The sequence below is a fragment of the Zea mays genome, chromosome 3 (genome assembly GCF_902167145.1).
Source record: "Zea mays cultivar B73 chromosome 3, Zm-B73-REFERENCE-NAM-5.0, whole genome shotgun sequence".
In the NCBI taxonomy this organism is placed as follows: domain Eukaryota; kingdom Viridiplantae; phylum Streptophyta; class Magnoliopsida; order Poales; family Poaceae; genus Zea; species Zea mays.
This window is the reverse complement of record NC_050098.1, coordinates 14,914,054-14,939,413: the sequence shown is the minus strand read 5'-3', so window position 1 is coordinate 14,939,413 and position 25,360 is coordinate 14,914,054. Positions and strand designations below refer to the sequence as shown.

Genomic DNA, 25,360 nt, shown 5'->3' with positions numbered 1-25,360 from the left:
TGCCAGCCCTCGGCTCTCGGCAAAGGCTGACGGCCGTCAGCTTTAGGACGGCCGCTGACGGGCGTTTGCCGAGCGCCTTCTTTGCCCATGTCTTTGTCGAGTGTGGTCCTGTGCCGAGTGTCCTGCGCTCGGTAAATCAGCTCGTTACCGAGAGCCGGACTTTACCGAATGCGGCTCTCGGCGAAGCCTTCTTTGCCGAGTGCCCGACAAAAGACACTCGGCAAAGAGTCCGACACTCGGCAAAGCCTCGGATTCCGGTAGTGCGTAATGGAGGTAGAAGCTACACAGACGAGTGCAAGGTAGGTTATTTTGAAGAACGTTGATTGCATCCGCAAAAGACGTGGAAAAGACCTGTATCCTGCCGTGCAGTGCAGGCTCGAACGGGCCTGCGCGCCTGAATCTCGGCATCCAAACACGCGACATGTGTCCAAAGGCCGATGTGCGTATGATATGTTAACTGCATCAACACCGCTAGTGGGCAAGAGGAGGTAGCAAGTTGGCTTTACGCTTGCTAGCTACTTAGCTAGGATGCTTGCGGATTCACCGTGTATATGCAAGTTCATGGCCAAACCAACCACCAACATGCTAGTGCATTCCTAGACAAACAAGCCAACATGCTTCACGTACACCATGATCGAACGAGAAATAGCTAGGAGTCCCACGTCCAGAAGACCAGAACAAGCATGCTCTCCATTCTCTAAGCATACTACGCCCTAGAGCTAGATCCGCTCTCATCCACTCATAATTTAGACAACCACCTCCCATTAAAACCGCACTTTAATTTGGTCTGCCTCGCCAAGCAACAAATTAAACAAACAAACAAACTTGTTCCCGTGCAGATCAGCTGAAAACACAAGCATCTATCCATGGAGAAGAAGGTGATGAAGAAGCGGCTGGCTGTGGCGGCCGTGGTGCTGTTATTTGGCCTGCTACTGGCCGTGCAGGAGGCCGCCGCCGCCGAGGAGGCCGCGGAAGCGGCGCCGACGACGCCCGGCAACAGCAAGGCCGACTGCGAGGTCCCCGGCACTTGCGACCGGAACCTCAACCAAGCCGCCGACCCCAAACGCCCGGGTGCGGCGGCCAACCCATACACCCGCGGCTGCAGCAAGATCACTGGATGCCGCGGCTGATCGATGGCATGCAAGCATATATATACCTGAGTCGATGATTGTTCCTGAGTACACTTGTTTCTTAGAAATTTTTATATATTTGGAAATCTAACAGTTATCACCTGTATGTATGATAGATTGATAGTGTCGCACGGCAGACAGAATTTCTCTGAGAGATGATTTGGTGACAAGGAATCACGGGGATTGGAGTGGATTGAGATGGAAATGAACTAATTTTTTCCTCAATCCCTTTCAATCCTTTCGTGATCCCTGGTCACCAAATCAGTCCTAATGAGCCGTTTGGATCTCTTTATTTAAGAGGAATTAGAATTCACTTAATAAAGTAACCAATTTAGTTTAGAATTTGACATTCCACCATTTTTCAAAGTTCAGATATAAGCCTATTTTAAATTCATGGGGTGGAAGATAGAAAATGATTTTATGTATTACTAGAATTTGTTTCTACTCTGTAACTTATAAAACTTTAACTTATAGAACGTTATTTAACTCACTCCTCTATAGTAAAAATATAACACATAAATATCTCCGGCGTCTTGCTAATAATAGTATACAGATATATTTTGTATAAAACCGAATTAGCTTAATTGATATATGACTAAATTACTATTATTAGAATGGAATTCAATTCTAATGATCCAAACGGGGTGTAAACTAAATGTTCCCACTCTTAGTTTCATCCTTGCAAGGTGTTTATGCTACTGATTTTTTTATAAAAATTATGTTGTTTTATAATATTCTTATGATTAGTAACTTTAATATGTATGATGTCAATTTTGTATATATAATTTTTTATATTTGAGCTATCATATATATGATTATATATTTCTTATTTTATTGGTTTGTTAAACGATTCAATAATTAATATTATTGAAACAAACCATTCAACAAATATCCGGTATCTATCCGAATAATATCTAATGTCTTACCCGACCGAATTATTACTCGATTGTATCCGTCCCGAATTTGAATTTTATTAGATTCCTTCTAAGCTACTATAAGCAGACCACGAGCTGGAGGGATAGGAAGGTAACAAGAAAAGTTATCGGAGATAGGGACTCGGTTCTGAGAAGGAAGCAAAATACATATAGGTGTTGTTTGGTTCACAAAATATATATAACGTAATGGTAACAATAAAAATTCACACTTGAATATCAACAGTAATATGTTTGAATAGATCCGTATCAATTCCTAGTGTGGTACCTAATTACGGTTAGACTAAACAAATATGCTTTAACATTAACAATTACCTATTACGTTACAAATATGTGAATCAAACGACACCATAAAGCAAGGAAGTTGCACCCCAGGCGGATCAAACCCCAGGCCACCAGGTCAGTGCCTCGAAACTTGATCCATGTAGCTTTATAAAATGGTTAAGATGAAAGTAAAAAAAATGAAATTCAATAGATTTAGCCTAGGTCATAAAAAATTCTAGATTTGTCCCTGTTGCACCCCAAATAGAAACGACCATACATAGCAAAGGCAACAAAAAGACAAAGGCTCCAACTAACTCATCAACCCGAAGGAAAATGTTCCACCCACACATGGAACATCAATAATCTCTGTAGATATTACATCGAAATATAAGAGTGAATTTGTACATGGAGCCACCTAGAGAATTGTTTTTTTGTTTTTAAAATCTCTAAAATTTAAGGCTATGTACTCTTTTTCTCACAAAGAGACTCCTAGTAGACGCGAGGTTTTTAACAAGACAAAACATATATAAAAAAACAAAATAAGGTCAAAATCGGATAGCAACAAAGCTGCAATATTAGAAAAGTGTATGCAAAACAAAGGCCCCTTACTCAAGAACCAAAAGTTCATGAGAGCGAAATAATCTATGGGGCAAAAGAGCTTTCGTACAACAAAGACCGGCCCAACATTGAGGCATCATGATTCATAAGCTCGAAGGTCCAAAAATGATCACTTAAGAAAGACTTATCCAACGTTCATCATCAAAGTTCCTAAGTTCAATGACCCAAAAACCTTCACTGGACGAAAACATGTACAACATTCAAGCATCAAAACTCCTAAATTCGAAGGCCCGTACACCTTCACCCGACGAAAGCCTGTCGAATTTTCAGGCGTCATGACATCTTGATTTTGAAAGCGGTGTCGCGGGAAACTGAAGGACGATCGTCCGGGTGGCCGACATACGTGGAGTCGAGAGATACACTGCTGCTGGTGCGATCGTCTCTCCTGAAAATGGCTCCAACCACCACTAAGTTCTAGAGGGGGTTAGGGTTCCAGGTGTGCCACCTGGCTCGATCTGTCAACCAAGGAGGGTTATTCAGTGATCTGTGAATCTCCCTACAGGTACGCAACACCAAATAAAACATCAAATTATAGCTTGATCATGTGGATTGCCCTGTGTTGGTCGCACTGGTCGGCTCTCTTGAGACGATTGTTATCTTTTGAGTCAGCAAAAATAACTAAATAAACATAAACTAAAAGCAAGTGAAAAGGAAGTAAAACTGTTGGGGGCCTTCGTCTTCCGAAGGTCCTCAAAAACATGGCTAACCATTTGTTTTCAGTATATTATTAAGTATTACAGGAGCTTCGTTACCAGAAAAGCTTCGACATAGATCAATGGAAGTACGACGAAGCAAGCTTTGTCATGATGAAGTAGGAAGGCGACATAGGGAAAAGGTGTTGTTCAAGCTGTTAAGTGCAAATGACAATACTGACCCTGTGACATTTGTAAACCTTGTATGTAGTTTTTGAGGGTATGAAAGTAATATCATACGAAGTTGTACGATTGCCTATAAATAGATGAACAGTACCTCCATACTGTTCACGTTGGATTTTTTTCGAACACGCAGGAGAACTGTGCCCCATTATATATTAAGCAGAATAAAGCAAAAAAAACAAAGGTCTACAAAAGACTTGTTCACATTGGATTGTAATTGCATTCACGTCATTGCCTACAAACAAGCCAAAGGTACCAATGTAATATAAGTTTTAATGTTATTAATTCATTCAGTACGAAATGAATATATGGCATGATATTACATTTGTGACTATGTTTTTATATCCGTGAATGATGAAGACTTGTTCTTCATGACCTTCGTCCAAGATTCGTTGTACCCGAAGGGGAACAATGCTTCGAAGGACGAAGGTCTTTAACATATAACAAATGTGTTGTCTTGTTCTTGATTCATAGTAATCGAAAGCAAGTGACCAACATTGGCGCCCACCTTCGGTGAACTCAAACGACCACCTTCATCAAGAGAACTCGAACGACCATCTTTGTCATGCCACCGAAGAAGACAACGGCGCTAGGGGCTGCCCTTGCACCCCTGGACACCAATCAAGATGGGCTCCTTCTAAGGGAGGCTAAGAAATTAGGGATCTAGAAGCTATTCATCAACAAGTGGAGAGAATAAGGGAGAAGATGCTTAGGCTAGCTGAGCTCCAAAAAAAGATTGATGAAGTAGCGAAGAGATGCGACACATCACACAAGACAACGAACAGAGCATAAGCCACAACAGAGAGAGCTTTGTCAAGAAAGCCCAAGCCATGATGACATATGGTATGACGACTTTCATCATGATAACATTGCTTTTGATGAAGCTTCCCTCCTAGCTAAAGAATTGCAGGCTACCCCATGGTCACCTTCATGCAAACCACCCTAGCTTCCCATGTATGACGGGCATTCGGACCCGAAGCAGTTGCTCATGAGTTACGAAGCAACTATATCATCATATGGTGGCAACACCGCTGTCATGGCAAAATTATTCGTCATGGCAGTTAGGAGTGTTGCTCAAACCTGAAATTCTTCTCTTAGGCCAGGAACAATCACATTATGGCAGAAGTTGAAGGATATGTTAGTCACCAGCTTTCAGGGCTTTCAGGCCTGGTAAACTTTTGTTAACTGTTCAAAACGATAAATTTGGATTCCTTGTCTTCTTTATTCAGATCTGGTGGTGCATATAAAACTCTTTTTTCACTGAGATAAATGTGGTAAGCTTCTGTACAAACTTTTTATGCTAATATAAGATTCTATTACATGTTGTGCAACAAAAATTTCACTCACACCCTTGGTTCCTTGTTGCCATTCAATAGGGTGTTGCTATATCAATATCTTGAAGGATTCCCACAATTGTGTTGAAAGAGCAATGCATCACAACTGCCATGTTTGCTTCGAGGTGGGAAACCTCCATTTCAACAAACCATTCACTCTGTTTTTCCAATCTCTTCATCTTGAAAAGATTTTCCTCTGTTTTTAAAATATCTATTCAACTCCATAATGGACATCAATATGCTGCAATGTGGGCATACCATTCATTTGGAGTGCATGAACAAGATGAGAGCACACCGTCAGTAAGTATACCATTCTCTTCAGAGTTGAGAAACGGTGTCACCTGACAACATCCTCTTTTAGTAACAATCATCTCAATCTCAACCATGTTTGATATTTCGCAGCTTCTCGTGCCTAGGTCAGCGGTGTGACACTCCTAGAAGGATCTAGAAGGAACATGAAGAGTCTAATCTGATGAAAAGGAATAATCTGAAATTAAATAGTGAGATGAAGTTTGAATAGTTGATGTAAAATTTGGGAGTAACATTGTAATGATAATTGATAAGAATTTTTGAGATATTAAGGTTGATGATAATATATGTGTTTCTGTTTTTATACATTCGTTGTGTACTAACATTTTATCACTTAATTTGTATGTCGTAGCAAGGAACATATAAAAACTCTTTGGCAAACTATGAATAAAACCATGCATAATATGATATTTTCCCACAGAGGTTTTGCATATCATAGTGATATTTGTCGTTCCATATCTATATTTAATTTATTCTAATTTTTAACTATCGTGGCAACGCACGGGCAAATAACTAGTAAATATACTAGATGTAAACATGCTCTGAACAAGAACAACTTTTGTTGCAATCGAAACTATATTCTGCATTAACATCTTGTTAAATAATTTATGTGTCGTTACAATGCATGGACATTATACTAATATTAGCTAATCTATCATAAAGAGAGAGAAAACCCATCCCGAACCTTGGAAGAGCCATGATCTCCTTCTCCATTCCAAAATGAGGGAAACTCCTGCTACCAAGATTAGAAACCATGAGTTGTGTGTTTCTCTAAATATAGTTTCTGCATACAGGATCTACATCTGCTTTCATCCACAACCACAAATATGTTAAGACGTTCAACCAGCCTCTCTACAAAACCCGCATCGCATTGGCCGACCATTACACCACCAAAAAACTGCCCTAGCTTGCTCCTCGATCCATCAATTGCAAGAGGAGCAAGATACCACCACCGTAGCACCACACGCAGGTACGAAGAAGGCGACGAACATGGCGAGGCTGGCCTTGGTAGCGGCGGTGGTTCTGTGCCTCCTGTTAGCGACAGGGCCGCAGGGGGCCATCAGCGCCGAGGGGATGGTGTCATTTGACAATTTGATCAGCTGCAAGGTACTGGGCAACTGCGACAAGAACCTGGGCCCCGAGGCCTCCCGCCCAGGGAAACCCGCCAACGACTACACCCGCGGCTGCAACCCGATCACCGGCTGTCGCGGCTGATCATATCTCTCTGGTCGATGTGCGCGCAATGTCAATGTCGCACGCGCGTGCAGGTACCAGGCCTCAGCGTGTGGTGCCGCGTGTGTGTATATATTACACACATGCATTATACATTGGTCGTCGATCGTTACTGTATGCATGGCAACTGATGTTTCTTGCCTCGCATATCTGAGGTGTATACTGATGTATGTGGCTCAACTTTTGATGATTAATGTATAAGTATGACAACCAAATATGCAGATAAGAAATATATATACATATATATATATATATAGGGGCGAGCTTAGTACCGGGAAGCCCATGCCAGGTATACCTCCGCAGGTAGATGTGCATCCGATCGTGCACGGTTCTGGCTCAGGCAGATTTTAGCGTAAAATGTGAACCAAACCAGCGTAAATGATAACGAATTTTAGCATAAATCGTATATCTGTTTCATAACGACGAATGAGGCCCAAAAAATTCGTCGTAAAAATCACGCGCGTCCGATCGTGCGCGGGTTCTGGCTCGAGCAGATTTTAGCATAAAACGTGAACCAAACCAGCGTAAATGAGTACGAATTTTAGCGTAAATCATAGATCTGTTTCATAACGACGAATGGGCCCCAGAAATTACGGCGTAAAAATCGCGGGGGTTCTGGTTTGAGCGAATTTCTGCGTAAAACGTGAACCAAAACAGCTTAAATGGGTACAAATTTTATCGTAAATCATAGATCTGTTTCATAACAACGAATGAGGCCTAAAAATTACAGCGTAAAAATCACGCGTGTCCGATCGTCCGCGCGTGCCCGGGTTCTGGCTCAGGAAGATTTTTGTGTAAAACGTGAACCAAAATAGCGTAAATAGGTGTGAATTTTAGCATAAATCGTTGATCTGTTTTGTAACGAATTATGACGTTTAAATCGCGCATGTTTCGCGTTAGTTTCCATGCATGTCGCTTTGAAATTTTTGAACCTAAAACGCATCGATTGTATCATTTATTATGTAACAACTCAAAAGGCAACACATGGTTTAGATTAAAAAATAAGAAACCTGTCATTTCATATCCGTGAACCCATAAATGATATACAAAAGACGATAATGAATGACACAATGATTGTCAGGATGCTAAAAAGATCCATCATTCATGTCGCACACATCAATCAAGAACGATGTCATAAATATAACAAAGATGGCAGATGCCATGCCATAAATCATGCTAATATATGTGCATGCTGAACCAATAACAGAAAACACAATTGAAAAAACAAATCATCAGAACACTTGGCTTCTGCTATATCGGCCATTGCTGTGGAACTAAACTATATCTTAACTAGTAAATTGTGCGCACTCCGCGGTCTAGAAAACATTTAAGTGTGTTTAGTGTATAAATGGGTCCACAAATAGTGGATGGTAGAAAGATATGACAGAGCCACTGCCATTTAACATGGAAGAAAAGCCCCATATGCATTCCATTCCCTGAAAGATTTCTAAAGATCTCACAGAAAGAAATAAGGTCGTGAATCCATAACACCACCCGGCTGTATCCTTAGGCTTGTCTGCAGTAGGAAAAAATCGGAGCTAGTCATTAGCAAAAAATCAAGACCATTCCTCAAATAAGATTGCTATTCCAACCTATGAACTGAAAATTGTCATGGTGTCATGGATGAAGAATACAATATTACAAACATTATTAATATATGCATGATATAGCAATAAACAATGTCGTATAAATTGCAGTTATTTAATTTTCTAGAGATCACTTCACTCAAATGCAAAATGTAGAGGTAGCAATGTATATGCGCGCACACATAATGGAGACAAGGTTGTAACTACAACTGCATTTTCACTATTTGTAATGCTAGTTGTAAATATTGTAAATTGAAAGTAGTGCAAACCAATTATGATTCAGTTCTAATAAATAGACTGTAAAAACTTGATGGCTTGATATACTATTAAAATTAGAATAGGTAAGCGTAAATATTTCATTATGTCCTAGTTACTGAATTAACTTTGACACCCAATTTGTATATGTAATGAAATAAAACTCATGATCAAACCTTTTTCATTAGAATTGTAGGTCCTCCCTTCTTATATTATCACTGATGAACTCCTTACATAGTTGATCAAGTCATATATTTTGCTTACTGTAGAACATTCATGACTAGATCAAAAACAAAACACAAAGTGTACATGTAGATAACCCCAATTTGTCTAATTTGTGAGACAAAGCTTACTAGACAAAGGACACTGAATACTAAAACAAATATGTTGTGGTAACTGCAATTCTTATTCTATATGTACAGTAATGCATACAATGGGACAAGCATTGTTCAGTGGCCTGATATAGTAAAATAAATACAGTAGGAATGAATCATGGTTTGGTCAATAAAAACACAAAGTAAAGAGAACCAATGACATAACACAGATGGAAAACCCTTCTGAACTATTTTGGCTCCAAGAGATGCTTAAATTGGAACAAATGATGTCAGCTCCCTATAATGCAACTAAAAGAGTCAAATTTACACTCTAAATAACCAAAACGCCAGCTCAATCCCAAGAGCAGAAGTAACTGCGATATTGAACTGGAACGCAGTTTTAGCTAACCTCAATAATATACATTTTCCATTGGAATTACATCCACAACAAATAATTCACAAAGCAAGAAAGGTGGATTAACTCCTATGAGTTCACTGTGCAACCACATGAAACTCTCTTTTAAGGCCTCAAATATCTTGAGAGAAGAATTTTTACCCATGATAGATTAACTCTACACCTAGTTTTTTGTGGATTGCATGTTAGGAACTTCAGAAAGTTACAATGAACACTTTCGATGAACTACTGCCAGAACTCCAGAGGTCCAATGGGTAAGCATGACAAAGTGCTATGAAATATAACAACATCGATAAGCAGTACCTACTTCCTACAACAATTGGCACAAAACACGTATGTAACGGTTGAGGGACGTGGGCTTTGTATCCTCCTTCTTGCTTCTCTATACTAGAAACACTTGACAAGGTCTTAACATCGGTATCAAAATCTTGTGTGGTTGAGCCATCGGAATCCTGAGTCATCCAAACTAGTCACTGTCCTATCCACTCCTTCCTCAGAAGTAACGGTGGAACCATTCGAGGCCTCACATTCTATTGAATTCGTCTCCATCCTCTGCACTCTCTTTCGTCACACAAGATTCCATCCATATCTGTGAATCCTCATTGGTCTCACCAGCTTTATCAGAGCCCAATACCGCACATCGCCGCACCGCCTTGCACCCACATGCCCCCATGTCGCCTGAGCAGTCGTGCGCTAACTCGCACGCTCGCTGTCGCGCCACCTACACACCCGCACGCCATCGCGCGCTAGATCGCCCACGCCCCTCCGCCGCGCGTGCTCGCCTGCTGGCGCGTCGCTGTGCACCCACACACGTTGAATTGGTGATTTCCCTGGTGGTGGCGCTGCAGCAACACCGCGCCCTAGCTTCACTAGCCCTATCGTCGGCCGCCACCATGAGGATCGGGGCCCGCAAGGCAGGCAGATCTGAGGAGCTAGATCTGAGGATGAAGAGGCGACGGGCGAGGGTTTGTGAGGTGATGGGATGTAAGATGAGGGGAAGGAAGAAAACAAGGGAAAGTAGGGAAGGCACCTAGAGCGATGACCTGATCGTCGGATGGGGTAACCGGGTCGTCGGAATACGTTGAATCGTAGGTTAGAGAGGGAGAGAAGGCGATCCGCCATGGATCTCGACTAGGGGATGCTCGTCTACCGCGGTCGTGAATGTTTCGATGCCCTGGCCTCGCGGAACTGCCGCCGCTAAAACCCTAGTATCAGCCGTCATGGAAGGCTGGTTAGGCGGTTGGTTTTATACGATGGCACAGGAGATGGAGGTGGTTTCTATCAGTACTCACTAAATAAGCGTAAATTTGTGTATAATAAAGCGTAAACTTTTGTTGACAGTCAATTGGGTGGTGCGCCTAGAACACGTGGTTAGGCAGCCAGGTGTTGTGACCATGGCTTTCTCCGCTTAGACAGAGCCCAGGGCTCCAAATATATATATATATATATATATATATATATATATATATATATATATATATATATATATATATATATATATATATATATATATATATATTAGAAGCCCTGGGTTCCCAATAACTAGGGGAAGCCGTGGTCGTGCCTTCGGTCTGGCTGAGCAAACATAACATGTGCGTGGTGGAGGCCCAACTGGAAGAGCCCGAGCGCTAGCCCCATTCACCCCATAGGGTCACATTAGATCGCCAACCACCCTCGTTCCCTCACGCCAATCCAAACCTAGCCGTCGCCAGCCTATCGCTCCCTCCCGGTGCTCGCCCAGCAGTGCGCCGGCGCAGCGCCCTCGCCCCCAAAGTCGTGTCCACCGGCCTGTGGATGTCCACCTCCTAGGCTATGGTGGTCTCGGACGTCGGCGCCATGTCGACCGCGCGGGGCGGCGACTCCTTGGTGCCGGGCTCTGGTTTCCTCCCATAGGGTGTTGGCCATTTCCCCATGGACTCCAGCTTTATCGAGCGCACCGCGCAGCGTCTTGCTTCGGCGGTGGCGGAGTGATGGCCGCTAGGTCTGCCTTCGGTGCCAAGGCTGGTCAGACCATGAGTTCCTTGGAGGCGTTGTTGGATCACCAGAGGAAGGATGTCGTCAACAAGAAGGGTGAGCTAGAGCTCTGCCAGGATGAGGTGCGGAGCTCGGGAGGCTACTGCTGGTGGGGACTGCTCATCCAAGGGAATCTTGGACTCCAAGATGAGAAGGCCCAGGTCAGCACTCTTCTTGCATCTCGTTTCAGAAACTTGTCGATGGTGTCCTTGACGCCGCTATTATATCCATGCTGAGGTATTTCAATCTACCATATTGCTCTGAGTTTAGAATGTATCTCTCGAACAGGGGCCCTAAGAAAAAAATTGACCAGTCAACCACCAAAAGAGATAGGAAAATATATACGTGGTGGTGCGAACTCATCAGATCTAAGCAAATCTACTAATGTCACTATATGGCTTTGTACATCTACGTCAATATTTCTTTTCTGAAGTAACTAAAATACATGGTGTTTAACATATTTGTTTAAGTTAATGTTCCCTGTGTCATATTAATTTGTATTTCAGTTCTTTGCACTGCACTGACCAAAACACAACATTTCTTTGTATCAGGTCCAACTTTTTATATGAAATCCAAAAGGCACTACAAGATTATGCATTTGTGTGAGCAACCCATATCTTGTTGATGCTAACTGTTTCAACTTGAGGCTATAACGTAAAGGAGGTGAATGGTTCCATTACACATTTGTGGGTCTGACACCAAAAATGAGATTCAAGGGGAAATGGTTTTGCCCAACATGTAGGAATCTTCAGTAAGAGGTTCTCCAAGTAGGTATGATGCCACTGTTGATTTCGAGAAATCTGAATTTTATAAAACTGAGCACATTGTCAATAAAGGGCATAGTAATTTTAAAACTATATTAAGTCGTTCCCTTTGTACAGTCTTTCATCATTATAAAAGAAAATTTTCATATAATATTACTCGTTCATATTAACTCCAGAATTCTGTAATAAATGACAATGCAAGGTAAGGGGTTTGGTCTTGGAGAGGCCTCTTGATCTCCCCTTGTACTATTTTTTATTAAATGAAATGACATGCAACTCTTTTACGTTGTTAGAGGGAAAATCCAAAATGAGTGTCTCCTCACTTTTTTTTGTCTATTTCTATTTGTACAAGGCAATCTAAAAAGTTGAAATAGAGCCATCACATTATATTGTAATGTTAAAATAAAGGTAGAAGTTTTAAAAGTAGCATCCAATTGGAAAACAAAATTAGAAAACATAATGTGCTCATATGTGGACATAACTCAAATTCTAGTATAAGATTGTTAAGTGGAACTCTGCTGTAGTTATGATATACATTTCTCGAACCGAGATGCTTATATTTATAAGGCTTTGGTTTGTTGCATATTTGACATTCTCATTAACTTAAATTCTAGCCCTGTACAAGATGTTGTTGATTCCTACAGAACTGGAGCTACAACTAATGTCATTTTGGGCTTGCTTTGGGTTACAAACCAGTCATTATCCCAATTTTTATTATTGTGTTTAGTGTCTTCCTTAGCTTCAACCTTTCTGCCATGTATGGTGGTGTTGTCTTTGCTCTTGGAATGTTGAGTACCATTACCATATGCCTTACTATTGATGCCTATGGCCCTATCAATGATAATGCTGGAGGCATAGCTGAAATGGCTCGGATGAGCCATAGGATTTGTGAGAGAACTGATGCTTTAGATTTTGCAAGAAACACCATTGCTACATTTGGAAAGGTAGACTACATGCTTGTCTTATCAGAGATTCATGTGGTTGCACAGTGAACTCATAGGAGGAAAATATCACTTTTTATGCACTACACAAAAACATTTTATGCTAGTTTAGATAGAATATATGATCCTGCACTAGATGATTGGGCTTAAATTTTGGCATAATGTGCATTAAACAAGTGTCTTATATGATTATTGTGATTTATGCATTTCAAACAAATTTTATGATACACGACAACTATAGCATGTGGCAGTAATGCTACTGTAGCATGTACAGTGAAGCAACCAAAGACACTGCAAAATATAAACATGGAAGAAAACGCATGCTAGTAAGTAGTGTAAACTTACATGTTTACTAGAATGAACTATTGTTTTTCCTGACATTATAAAGGACATATTAACATTAGTATTTGTATCCTCCATACCTTAAGCTTTCTTTGTCAACATAGTAATTTGGTCTTCCAACGGTTGCTTTTCAGTAACCAGGGCATAATGAAATATTTACGCTTACCTATTCTAATTTTAATAGTATATCAAGCCATCAAGTTTTACAATCTATTTATTAGAACTGAATCATAATTGGTTTGCGCTACTTTCAATTTATAATATTTACAACTAGCATTACAAATAGTGAAAATACAGTTGTAGTTACAACCTTGTCTCCATTATGCGTGTGCGCATATACATTGCTACCTCTACATTTTGCATTTGAGTGAAGTGATCTCTGGCAAATTAAATAACTGCAATTTAGACGACACTGTTTGTTGCTATATCATGCATATAGTAATAATGTTTGTACTACTGTATTCTTCATCCATGACACCATGACAATTTTCGGTTCTTAGGTTGGAATAGCAATCCTATTTGCGGAATGGTCTTGCTTTTTTGCAGATGACTAGCTCCAATTTTTCCCCACTGCAGACAAGCCCAAGGATACAGCCGGGTGGTGTTATGGATTCACGGCCTTATTTCTTTCTATGAGATCTTTAGAAATCTTTCAGGGAATGGAATGCATATGGGGCTTTTCTTCCATGTTAAATGGCAATGACTCTGTCATATCTTTCTACCATCCACTATTTGTGGACCATCTATAAACTAAACACACTTAAATGTTTTCTAGAACGCGGAGCACACATAATTTACTAGTTAAGATATAGTTTAGTTCCACAACAATGGCTGATATAGCAAAAGCCAATTGTTCTAATGATTTGTTTTTTAATTGTGTTTTTCTGTTATTGGTTCAACATGCACATATATTGACATGATTTATGGCATGGCATCTGCCATCTTTGTTATATTTATGACATCGTTCTTGATTGATGTGTGCGACATGAATGATGGATCTTTTTAATATCCTGACCATCATTGTGTCACTCATTATCGTCTTTTGTATATCATTTATGGGTTCACGGATATGAAATGACAGGTTTCTTATTTTTTTAGATCCGAACCATGCGTTGCCTTTTGAGTTGTTACATAATAAATGGTCCAGTCGATGCGTTTTACGTTCAAAAACTTCTACACGACATGCACGGAAACTAACGCTAAACATGTGTGATTTAAACGTCGTAATACGTTATGAAACAGATCAACGATTTATGCTAAAATTCACACCCATTTATGCTATTTTGGATCAAATTTTACGCAAAAATCCGCTCGAGCTAGAACCCGCGCACGATCGGACGCGCGCAATTTGTGATAGAACCTCCCAAGTCATTAGGCCCACCTACAGTTGTCCTTGTCCAACGGACCTCATACAACCCTGCAGGTGCCCCTGATCACTTGACAAATTCGGTATCTGTATTCTTTACCTTGCCCGAGAGCGTTTCACCTGTCACACAGACATTACAATACATCGAGGGTACGAGAATGCAGAAGCAGTTACAATAACGTACTTTATTTTAAAGTAAGATAAAGTAGTATTATTACAGACCAGAGCGAATATAGGAGTGCAGGAGTAATATTATTACATAACCTGGGAGGCAAAAACCCCTCCCGATAAACAGTAAAATGTTTTTCTTAAAGGAGGACACTTCCTCCCGCGGCTTCAGTCTTGATTTTCTTCTTTAGGCACCACCTTGGAACAGAAGCAACAAAAATTTGTTGCTTCTTCACCTAAAACAACATGGGACAAAGCACTGAGTACGAAGTGTACTTTCACAAGTCTTACCCGTCAAAATAAAAGACTCTCAAGGATATGCTGGCCTTTAGGGATCAAGGTATGGCTTATCAATAATCAAAGACTCTGTTTGCAGAAATGCTTACTAATAGTGGGTCCTTAAAAGTCCAGTTTTATTAGCAAGTTAAGTCATTACCTGAGCTCTAGAGTTCTTTCTACCCTAGTTCAAGCACTTGACCTATACTAGCCAATTTCTTTTCAACCCTTCTTATTCACTAGAATGCTACGTGTAGGGCAGTGACCAAGTCTTCATGTCCACGAAGTTACGACAATCCGAATCGATTATACTCAGCTGAGGATCTCCAATCACACGACATATGTAGCACTTAACCCTTGCATATGTCAACTCGCCACCGAGGTTCTTAAGACCATATCAGGTCCACGCCAACCGAGAGCACAGATACACCACCATCTAGCATCTTGCCACGGAGGGTACACACTACTCTCGTCATCTCTCCACTCCCATTGTGTGTTATCTTATTCTGGTATTAGTCTGCCCAAGGCAAAGCTTACCCATGATAAGGCATGTGACCAGTTAAAGGGTCCTCGATCATCAAGCCTACATCGACAAGGTCCTTAATCGACTCAGACGGAGACACTACACCGAGACTCTCTTCTCGTGCAAGTCACTCGCCCGGTCTCAGCTTTATCATTTCAAACCCAAAGTTTGGTACCTGGCAGAGGTACCTCTTTTACGATGTTGAACCCATCATGGCCATGATGGATCCACCATCAAGTTTTATTTTTGAAAACATCCCACCCACTTGAGGCATCATCTTTTGTCAAAACAAAACATTTTGTTTTTCTAGAGCAACGCTAAGCATAAGAAAAACCTTTTTGTAAATCAAGGGATTAAGGAGAAGTAATCAAATCCAAGGAAGGAAATGCAGCAACTGGTTTAGCACACAACTCCTATCACTTAATGCATCAAGTGAGAGATTTCAAAATAGCAAGGAGGTGGAAAATGCATCGGGGCTTGCCTTGTGTGATAGGTGAATCAGGCTCTGTTCCACAGATGTCAAAGTAAAAGCAGTTTCCTGCCTAAGGTTCTTCAGGTGGTGGTGTAGTCCTCGCTTCTTCAACTTCTATCTCTTCCTCGTTTTCTATATATAGCCATATATAATCATGAATGCTCATGGAAGTGCAAAGATAATAAAAGTATATTATCTAATGTCTTGAATATAATTTTCCTTCACGGATCTCCGGGAAACTAGGGTTTTTGGAGTCTATAGTGAAGTTCATAAAGCAGGGGACTAGGGTTTTGGGTTCTAGGTATCAAACATGGTCCAAATCATGCCAAACTTTACCCAAGGCTTCTAAATAATATTTAAAGCTTATCTAAAAAGTTTGGTGAATTTTGGGATTATTAACTACTCTCTAAAATTCCAGAAGTATGGGTTTTGGCTATTTTAAATACCCCATAATTCCCTATTGGAACTAAAAATCATGAAGCTATTTTTATTAAATACTATAGAAAATTAGGAGCCTAGCAAAATTGGTCTGGTATTTTTAGCATTTTTCTGTAATTTTCTAGGAATTCTCTAAGTTTAGAAGAAAAAGAAAAAGAGAAAGGTGCTACAGTTCTGGGCTGAAACTGGCCCAATACGGCCCACGTCCAGGCGAAATGTGCCGCACGCGCGCCCGCGATGGTGGTTTTGCAGAAATGCCCCTATCGGTTTGAATAACTGAAAAAGGGTCACACAACTATTCCCCTGTCTCACTGACACTTGTAAAAACACCCCCGCACTTCTATTACTTCACAACTCGAAGTCCACGATGTCGCACGGCGGAGAAGCAAGCTCCGACGAGCTCATACCGGCCGGATCAGTCAACTACCGGTGCTCTAATTCGGTTGAGACCTAATCTAGCCCTTAACAAGTGTTTCCCCTCGCTTAATTGCTGGATTGGAGTTCTACATCACCCTGTCCACGGTGATAGCGGGCACAACGGACATCACGACGTGTTCCCGGCGATCTAAGGGGTCCTAGCCTAATTAGCGGGGTCGGGGAGCATCAGAGACACACAAAGACACTGAAACGAAAGAGCAGTGGGCATGAGCGGACCTGGAGTAGGATGGCCACAACGAGGTTGTAAGGTGCGGGATTTCGGACCGAATTGGGGGAAAACCGAAATTGGGGCTTGCTGGTGAGTAATTGGGGGCACGACTTGGTGGATCAGTGTTTGATTACCCTACGGACCCGTCGGTGTGCTCAATTTATAGTGTGCTTGAGCGGTGGTGTTTAATTTGGACGAATTGCGCTAGCGGCCGAGAGGGGCATGAGTCACGGCGGCGATCTACCGTGGCAATCGCATAGCGACTGAACTACGGTGGTCACTGGATGGTCACTACGGCTCATACCAACGTGATAAACTTCCTGAAAGGGAAATAGGCTTACACCTTTTCCTAAATTGATTTTGGTGGTTGAATTGCCCAACACAAATAATTGGACTAACTAGTTTGCTCTAGTCTATAAGTTTTATAGGTGCCAAAGGTTCACAACATGCCAATAAAAAGACCAAAGATGGGTTCAAATAAAGAGAGCTAAAGACATCCCAAAAGGCACCCTGGTCTGGCGCACCGGATTGTCCGGTGTGCCACCGGACAGTGTCCGGTGCACCAGGGAACTTGATGCTGAACTCGCTACCTTCGGGAAAATGGGAGGCCGCTCTGCTATAATTCACCGGACTGTCTGGTGTGCCAGTGGAGCAACGACTACTTCGCGCCAACGGTCGACTGCAAACGCATTCAATGCGCTACAGTGCGCGCTAGAGTCAGAGCAGCGACAGACGGCGCACCGGACAGTCTACAGGACCTGTCCGGTGCACCACCGGACAGCCCAGAGGCCCCACCAGTCAGAGCTCCAACGGTCAGAACCCAACGACCGACTGATGTGGCTGGTGCACCGGACAGTGTCCGGTGGCGCACCGGACTGTCCGGTGCGCCATGCGACAGATAGCCTCCCAACAGCCACTTTTGGTGGTTGGGGCTATAAATACCCCAACGACCCCACCATTCATTGCATCCAAGTTTTCCAACTTCCAACACCTTACAAGAGCTATAACATTCAATACAAGACACTCCAAAGAGATCAAATCCTCTCCCAAGTCCAAAGACAACTCCAATCAATAGTGACTAGTGAGAGAGTGATATTTGTGTTCATTTGAGCTCTTGCGCTTGGATTGCTTCTTTTTCTCATTCTTTCTTGAGATCAACTCAATTGTAACCGAGGCAAGAGACACCAATTGTGTGGTGATCCTTGCCACAATTCGTCGACGTCGCCTCGGGCCGCCACTCGCATCCAGCGTCGCAGGAAGCCGTCGTCGATGTTCGGCCACCGTTCGTCGCCGCTCGCGCCTCAAGCAGTTGCAACCACCGCTAGGCCCCAAAACTCTAATTCCCAGGGGTCCAGGCTGCTTTTTATAGACGCCCTGGCTTGGACCAGTTCAACCAGATGGCACCATCTGGCCTAGGCTTTCTCTAGTTATTGAAAGCCCATGGCTTATAATATACAGAATAAATAAATACACACATATATATACTCTATTCATCACCTAGGGTGATGGACCCAACGATCCATCACCAAGACCACTCTGCGCGCGCATGTGCCCGCCCGACCCTGCCTCCCCACATGGATCCGTCCCCCACACGGCTCCGGCCCTAGCCACGCGTTAGCTCCTCCCATGCGCGACTCCCTCTGCGCCATGCGTCGGCTCTATAGGGGCTGCCTATTAAGCCACTTTCCCTTTGGTTTCAGACATTCAAGCGTACATTAAGTCATTCTAGTAAATATTAAGTCATTTTGTAGAAAACATTAAGTTATTATTGTTTTCAGTCATTTTTTCTAGTTTTTTCTCAGACATTTCTTATGTTATTAGTTCAGTCATTCTAGAAAATATAAAGACATTCCAATAAACATTAAGTCATTCTAGTAAATATTAAATCATTTCAGAAAACATTAAGTTATTCTTGTTTTTCACCCATTTTTTCTTGTTTTTCTTAAACATTTCTTTGTTATTGGTTCAGTCATTCCAGAAAATATTAAGTCATTCTAGCATCCAGACAACATTTAAGTCATTCTAGGTAACATTAAAGTCATTCCAAAGTCTAGGCATCATTAAGTTATTCTAGTAAACATTTAGTCATTTCAGTAAACATTAAGTCATTTCAGTTGATGTGGCTCGGTTCATGCTAAATGACCGGCTTGGCTCTTTGAGGGGGTGTGGCGGCTCAACTCACGGTTGCAAGGGGAGGTGGGTTGATCGCGAGTGCGCACGAAAGGTGGTGCATGGGCGGGCCCGCTGGGTCGGGGACGCATTGAGGCGGCTCGCCCGGTCAACTCGGGGTCGCGGTGGGCGCACTGTGTCGGGGTCGCACGCAGGGGCGCGCTGCGTCGGGTCCAGGTGATGGACCTTTGGTCTATCACCCTAGGTGTTGAATAGGTCTACCCTATATATATGGTTACGTTATTTGTCACCTATGGTGAAGTTTCACCTAGACCGGCCTCTCGCCTCTCGCACGCCTGACCCGCTTAGACCCACTCTCCTGATCCAACTCGTCGATTATTTATATTCCATCAATAACTTCAACAGAATGAGTTTCATAGGGAAAATTAATGAAGTTCTAATAAATTACTGAATGATTAAGTAATTATTGAATAATTGTTGCTTCTTTCTGCACCATCGAAGTAATAATTACTGGCAATTTCGCTTAACAATTATTGTGCATGTGTTGTCTTTTTATAGAAAATGTTGTCATTCATCCGTAACTGAGATGCCTTATATTTACTGAACGTTTCAAAAATGACTAAATAAAATTATTTAGATTTCATCAGTGATTTAAACAGAATGATTCATCGGGAAAATTACTAAAGTTCTAATAAATTAATGAATGGTTAAGTAATGATAGGGTAATTGGTGTTTCTCTCTTCACTGTTGAAGTGATAATTACCGATGGTTCTGTTTGATAATTACTGAGGTAGCGTTGTTGAAAGAGAAATAGGGTCAAATCTTTTTCTAAATGATTTTGGTGGTTGAAATGCCCAACACAAATAATTGGAATAACTAGTTTGCTCTAGATTATATATTCTACAGGTGCTAAAGGTTCAAACAAACCAATAAAAAGATCCAAGTTAGGGTTCAAAAAGAAAGGAGCAAAAGAAACCGAAGAGACCCCTGGTCTGGCGCACCGGACTGTCTAGTGTGCCACCGGACAGTGTCCGGTGCACCAGGGACCGTACAGGTTGAACTCTTCACCTTCGGGTTTCTGGAGAGCCACTCCGCTATAATTCATCGGACTGTCCGGTGTGCCAGCGGAGCAACGGCTAAGAAGCGCAACGGTCGACTCCAACGGTCGCCTGCAACGTGAACAGTGCACGGACAGTTCGCGTAGAGTCAGAGCAGCGCCAGAAGGCGCACCGGACAGTGAACAGTGCATGTCCGGTGCGGCACCGGACTGTCCGGGGCCCCAAGCTGTCAGAGCTCCAACGGTCGAAACCGTTAGAACCCTAACGGTTGGGTGACGTGGCTGGCGCACCAGACTGTCCGGTGTGCCCATCGACAGACAGCCTCCCCAACGGTTGGTTTGGTGGTTGGGGCTATAAATACCCCCCAACCACCACCACTTCAAGTATCCAAGTTTTTCAGACATCTCATTCAATACAAGAGCTAGTGCAATCAATACAAGACACAATTCAATAGAATCAAAGCCTCTCCAAGTCCCAAATCCACTCCAAACAAATAGTGACTAGAGAGAGAGAGTTTTGCTCGTGTTCTTTGAGCTCTTGTTCTTAGATCGCTTTCTTCTTCCTCATTCTTGTTCTCAAGACACTTGTAATCAAAGCAAGAGACACCAAGTTGTGGTGGTCCTTGTGAAGGGTCTAAGTGACCCGTTTGATTAAGGAGAAAGCTCACTCGGTCTAGGTGACCGTTTGAGAGAGGGAAAGGGTTGAAAGAGACCCGGTCTTTGTGACCACCTCAACGGGGACTAGGTTCTTTGGAACCGAACCTCGGTAAAACAAATCACCGTGTCATCCGCTCTATTTCTTTGGTTGATTTGTTTTCCCTCTCTTTCGATTTTATTTCTAACGCTAACCCCGACTTGTAGTTGTGCTTAAAGTTGTAAATTTCAATTTCTGCCTATTCACCCCCCTCTAGGCGACTTTCAGTTGTCCTTTTAATAAAAATATTGTCACTCATTCATAACTGAGATGTCTTGGTAGTTACTGAACGTTTCCATAAATGACTGAATACAATTATTGAAAGTTTCTAGAAATGACTGAATAAAATTACTAAATGTTTCTTCAATAATTGTTCTTTTTGCACTAATAATTACTAAACATTTTGTCATTAATTATTCTTTCTGCACTAACAATTATTGTTACTAAAATTGAGCGATGAATGATTGAAGGAGCACAAATTACTAAGAGCACCTAGAGGGTGGTGAATAAGTGATCCTGCAAAACTAGCTGTAAACAACACAAACTTGGTTTATAAAATGTGTTAGTGAGAACTAAAACCAAATTATGATGTGAAGATAGGAGAAAAGAGAACTCTTCACTTGATTGCTTCTTTAGGACGAGTATTAAACTTAGGAGCAATATTAGAAGTGAATATGAGAACTCAAGAAGACAGTGATAGCAATAACTAAAATGGACGAAAGACACGACGATTTTTACCGTGGTTCAGCCAATGACTCCACATTTTGGTGACCTTCTTCGGTCAAGGGTTGCACTCAACCCCTCTCAAGTGATCCAAAGATCAAACTTGAGTACCATGGTTGTCTTCCTTATATCAATATCCCAGTTGTGAGGAATCTCCAAAAATTGGAGTCTATCATGCCTTACACAATTGATCACAATTAAATCCGGAGTAAGAAAGGGAGTAGAAATTCACACAAGAGCACAATTGCAGCAACACCACACACACAAGCAAAGAATAGAGCGCATGAATCAAAACGATAGAGTCAACTCAAAAATGCGCTAAAATCTCTCTCTAACAAATCAAAAGCGTGGTTGCGGAGTCTCGAAGTTGTAGCATGCTCTTGTGATGCTTGGGTCACTACTCCATACGCCTAGGTGTCCCTTTTATAACCCCAAGGAGCCTAGGAGCTATTGGTTTTTCATTTGGGAAGCAATCAGTCTTCCCTGTCTGCATGTGCACCAGACTACCCGGTGCACACCGGACACTGAACAGTTAGCGATATGTTTCCCTCTACGGCAGAGCTGACCGTTGCCGACCATTATGCTCCTTTGGTAGCTTGGCACACCGGACCGTCCAGTGGGTCCTATTGACCTTTGTCGAGCTAATTAATGTGGCAAGCACCAACTGTGCGTCCGACCGTTGGCACAGATGAGCGGCTATCACACTGGACCGTCCAATGCACACCGGACTGTCTAGTGAATTATAGCCGACAAAGTCCCGGAGAAACACGAGAGCAACATGTTCAGCCGCTCACCAGCCCGGGCACCGGACATTATCCGGTGCACATCGAACTATCCGGTGAAGCCCAGACTGGCCCAAGTTTGGCAAAACTTAGTCAAACTTCTTCACTCCATTTTAGCTCAACTTCATATGATCCCTAGCCCTTAGACAAACATGATTAGCACCTAAAACAATTGACTAAGTAATAGAAACATACTTTTATCACTTTGATCATAGAGGTTTGCAATATGCCCACATTCTAGCCTAAAAGTGATTTTCTTATTTTTCCTCAATCTTTTGGACTTGATTTCTTCAATTTGCTTTCTAAACATATGTGCTCATGCTCGTATGAGGAGTGTTAGTTCATAGTGGTGTGCTAAACAGTTAATCACGAAAACACTTAGAAATGGCCCAAGGGCACATTTTCTTTCAATTACTGGCATGTGACGTGGCGCATGGGTAGGCTCGTGTGACTCACAATGGAGTCACGGGTCCATAGAACCAATGTAGTGTGCACTCCTTGCAAACCTGTTACTAGGTGCGTGACCCGTTAATGGTCCATCACCCGCATCTAATGGTGCAGTTGAACCAATTAGACATATATGGCTAATTCGATGGGATGTGTTGGATTAGATATAGGTGATAGACTATTAGTTTATCACCGGTAAATAGCATTGTCCTACACACACTATAAAACACTAGTTTCCTTGGTTCCACTGTCATTAGATTTACAAAAAAAATCTTTTCCACGCTTCCAGGTGTGCCACTATATTGAGACCAATATGTTTCCTTGGTTCTACGTACTATATATAAAAGACCAATATGTTTCCACGCTTCCAGGTGTGCCACCATTCTCCTTTACTCTTTTTGCAAAATTGAGATAAAATTGTGCACAAGTGGGATTCGAACCTTGATTGTTGGTTCCACATTCATACCCACCTAACCAACAGAACACACATATTTTTAATGTTTTATTAAAACAAAGTCTACATATGTGATATATAGAAACCGTAGCAATACACAGTTACATGACTAGTACACCTTTAAAGTGAGAGTTTCATCGTGCGTCGTCTATCTCCCCACACACGTAGCAAGAGTTCCCACACACGCTCAATGAAAAGTTCCCACATGCGCTCAACAAAGTATAAAAAGGTGATTGTTTTATTTTTTGAGGAACTTTTACATCAGTGTGATCTCCTATTAAGGATTCTTCCAACATTTCAGTTTCTATGTTAAAAGTGTTCGGAAGTTCATCGTCTTGTAAATCTCAGTAGCCCCCACCTCTAGCTCGATTTGACTTTCAGAATAACCGACATCACCACCAGGAGCATATTGTTGTTCATGAGGATTGTTTGCACACTACTCACTAATCAATCAAATACCTACATGAAATATGACATATAATACACCTACTCACATTGGTGGACAATGATTATAGTGTCGATGTCATCTATTCGGTCCTCGTGTTTGACTTCCACCATGCCATATTGGTTTTTCTCGTGTTTCACTATTGGGAGTGAATCAATCACAATCGAAGAACACCACTTTAGTTGTATGTCCCCCAAAACTTATACTCCGTTATTTGTTCATTGACTCCACTAGTAAGGTGCCCAGGTCGGTGCTCCCTCTCCAAGCGAAGCGAAGCAAATGCACTCAGACACGTCACGTGAGGTGGATCACCTAGCAAATAAATAAATAAATAAAACCAACCCCTCATTCCTACTTTGGTTGGGGGGATCAAACTAGGTTCATGCGCCATAGAAACATTGGGGAAAATTATGCTTACGCCATGGACCTTTTACAGTGCTGCTTCAAACACCGTATCCCCACCATTGTCCTAAATATAGGCTTCCATAAGGCTTTTGATTCTGTAAATTGGGGGAGCATTGGTCTCATTCTGCAGCAGCGTGGGTTTTCCTCCCAGTGGTGTGGCTGGAATGGATGCACGATATCCTTAGCTCTGGTAAGTCCTCTATTCTCCTTAACGGAGTGCCTGGTCCTTGGATTTTTTGCAAAACCGGCTTGCGCCAAGATGCCCCGATCTCTCCCTACATCTTCATTGTTGTCGCTGACGTCTTACGCAGCCTCATTAGTTCTAGAGGTGTGTGGCCCATGATCTTTGCCATCCTGATCCTGTTCTCGAAAACGATCCTTGCCCCGTCCTTCAATGCGCGGAAATCTAAGATCCTCAATGCGCGGGCAGATTGGTCTTGGTCCAAAGTATTTTAAGTGATATGCCCCTCCACTATATGTCAGCAACGAAGGTCTAGGTGCGGAGTTGAGGAGGACAACATGCACATCTTCACATGCAAGAAGAACATTCTGCCAGACATCTTCATATGCAAGATCACTGGTCAACCCTATGCAAGAAGAACATTATGCCAGACGGGGGATGTACCCACTGTGGTGCGGAGTTGGAGGACAACATGCACATCTTCATATCTTGCCCCCATGGTAGCAGCTTCTGGCATCTGATCGGCTTCCAGGTCTCCAGCTTGGTTGGCGCGCCGCTCTTTCCCCTGATCAATCCATCGGATGCTATACCACGAGAAATTCAGGCTGCTGTACTCGGCACTACCCTTTGGAGGATGTGGGTAGATAGGAATAATTTTGTCTTTAGAAACGAGACCCCACCTGTGCACACACTCTCCTTGTAAAAATCACGAGTGATCTTAATATGTGGCGTCACGTTTCCCACTTCTTGTGCGGGAGGTTATTGCCCCTGTTTGGTTGGGATTCTGGGTGGATTCTGGCGGCTAGAAGCAGAAGCCGCAGCCAAACG

At 42.3% G+C, this 25,360-nt stretch overlaps 1 protein-coding gene across 1 annotated transcript; it reads left to right on the top strand.

Moving 5' to 3' along the window:
- The first annotated feature begins 6,331 nt into the window (after positions 1-6,331).
- On the top strand, positions 6,332-6,912 carry LOC100278092 (uncharacterized). Its single transcript, XM_008675463.3, has one exon. The coding sequence runs from the start codon at positions 6,453-6,455 to the stop codon at positions 6,675-6,677; it is 225 nt and encodes a 74-aa protein (XP_008673685.1). The 5' UTR covers positions 6,332-6,452; the 3' UTR covers positions 6,678-6,912.
- The last annotated feature ends 18,448 nt before the right edge of the window (positions 6,913-25,360 follow it).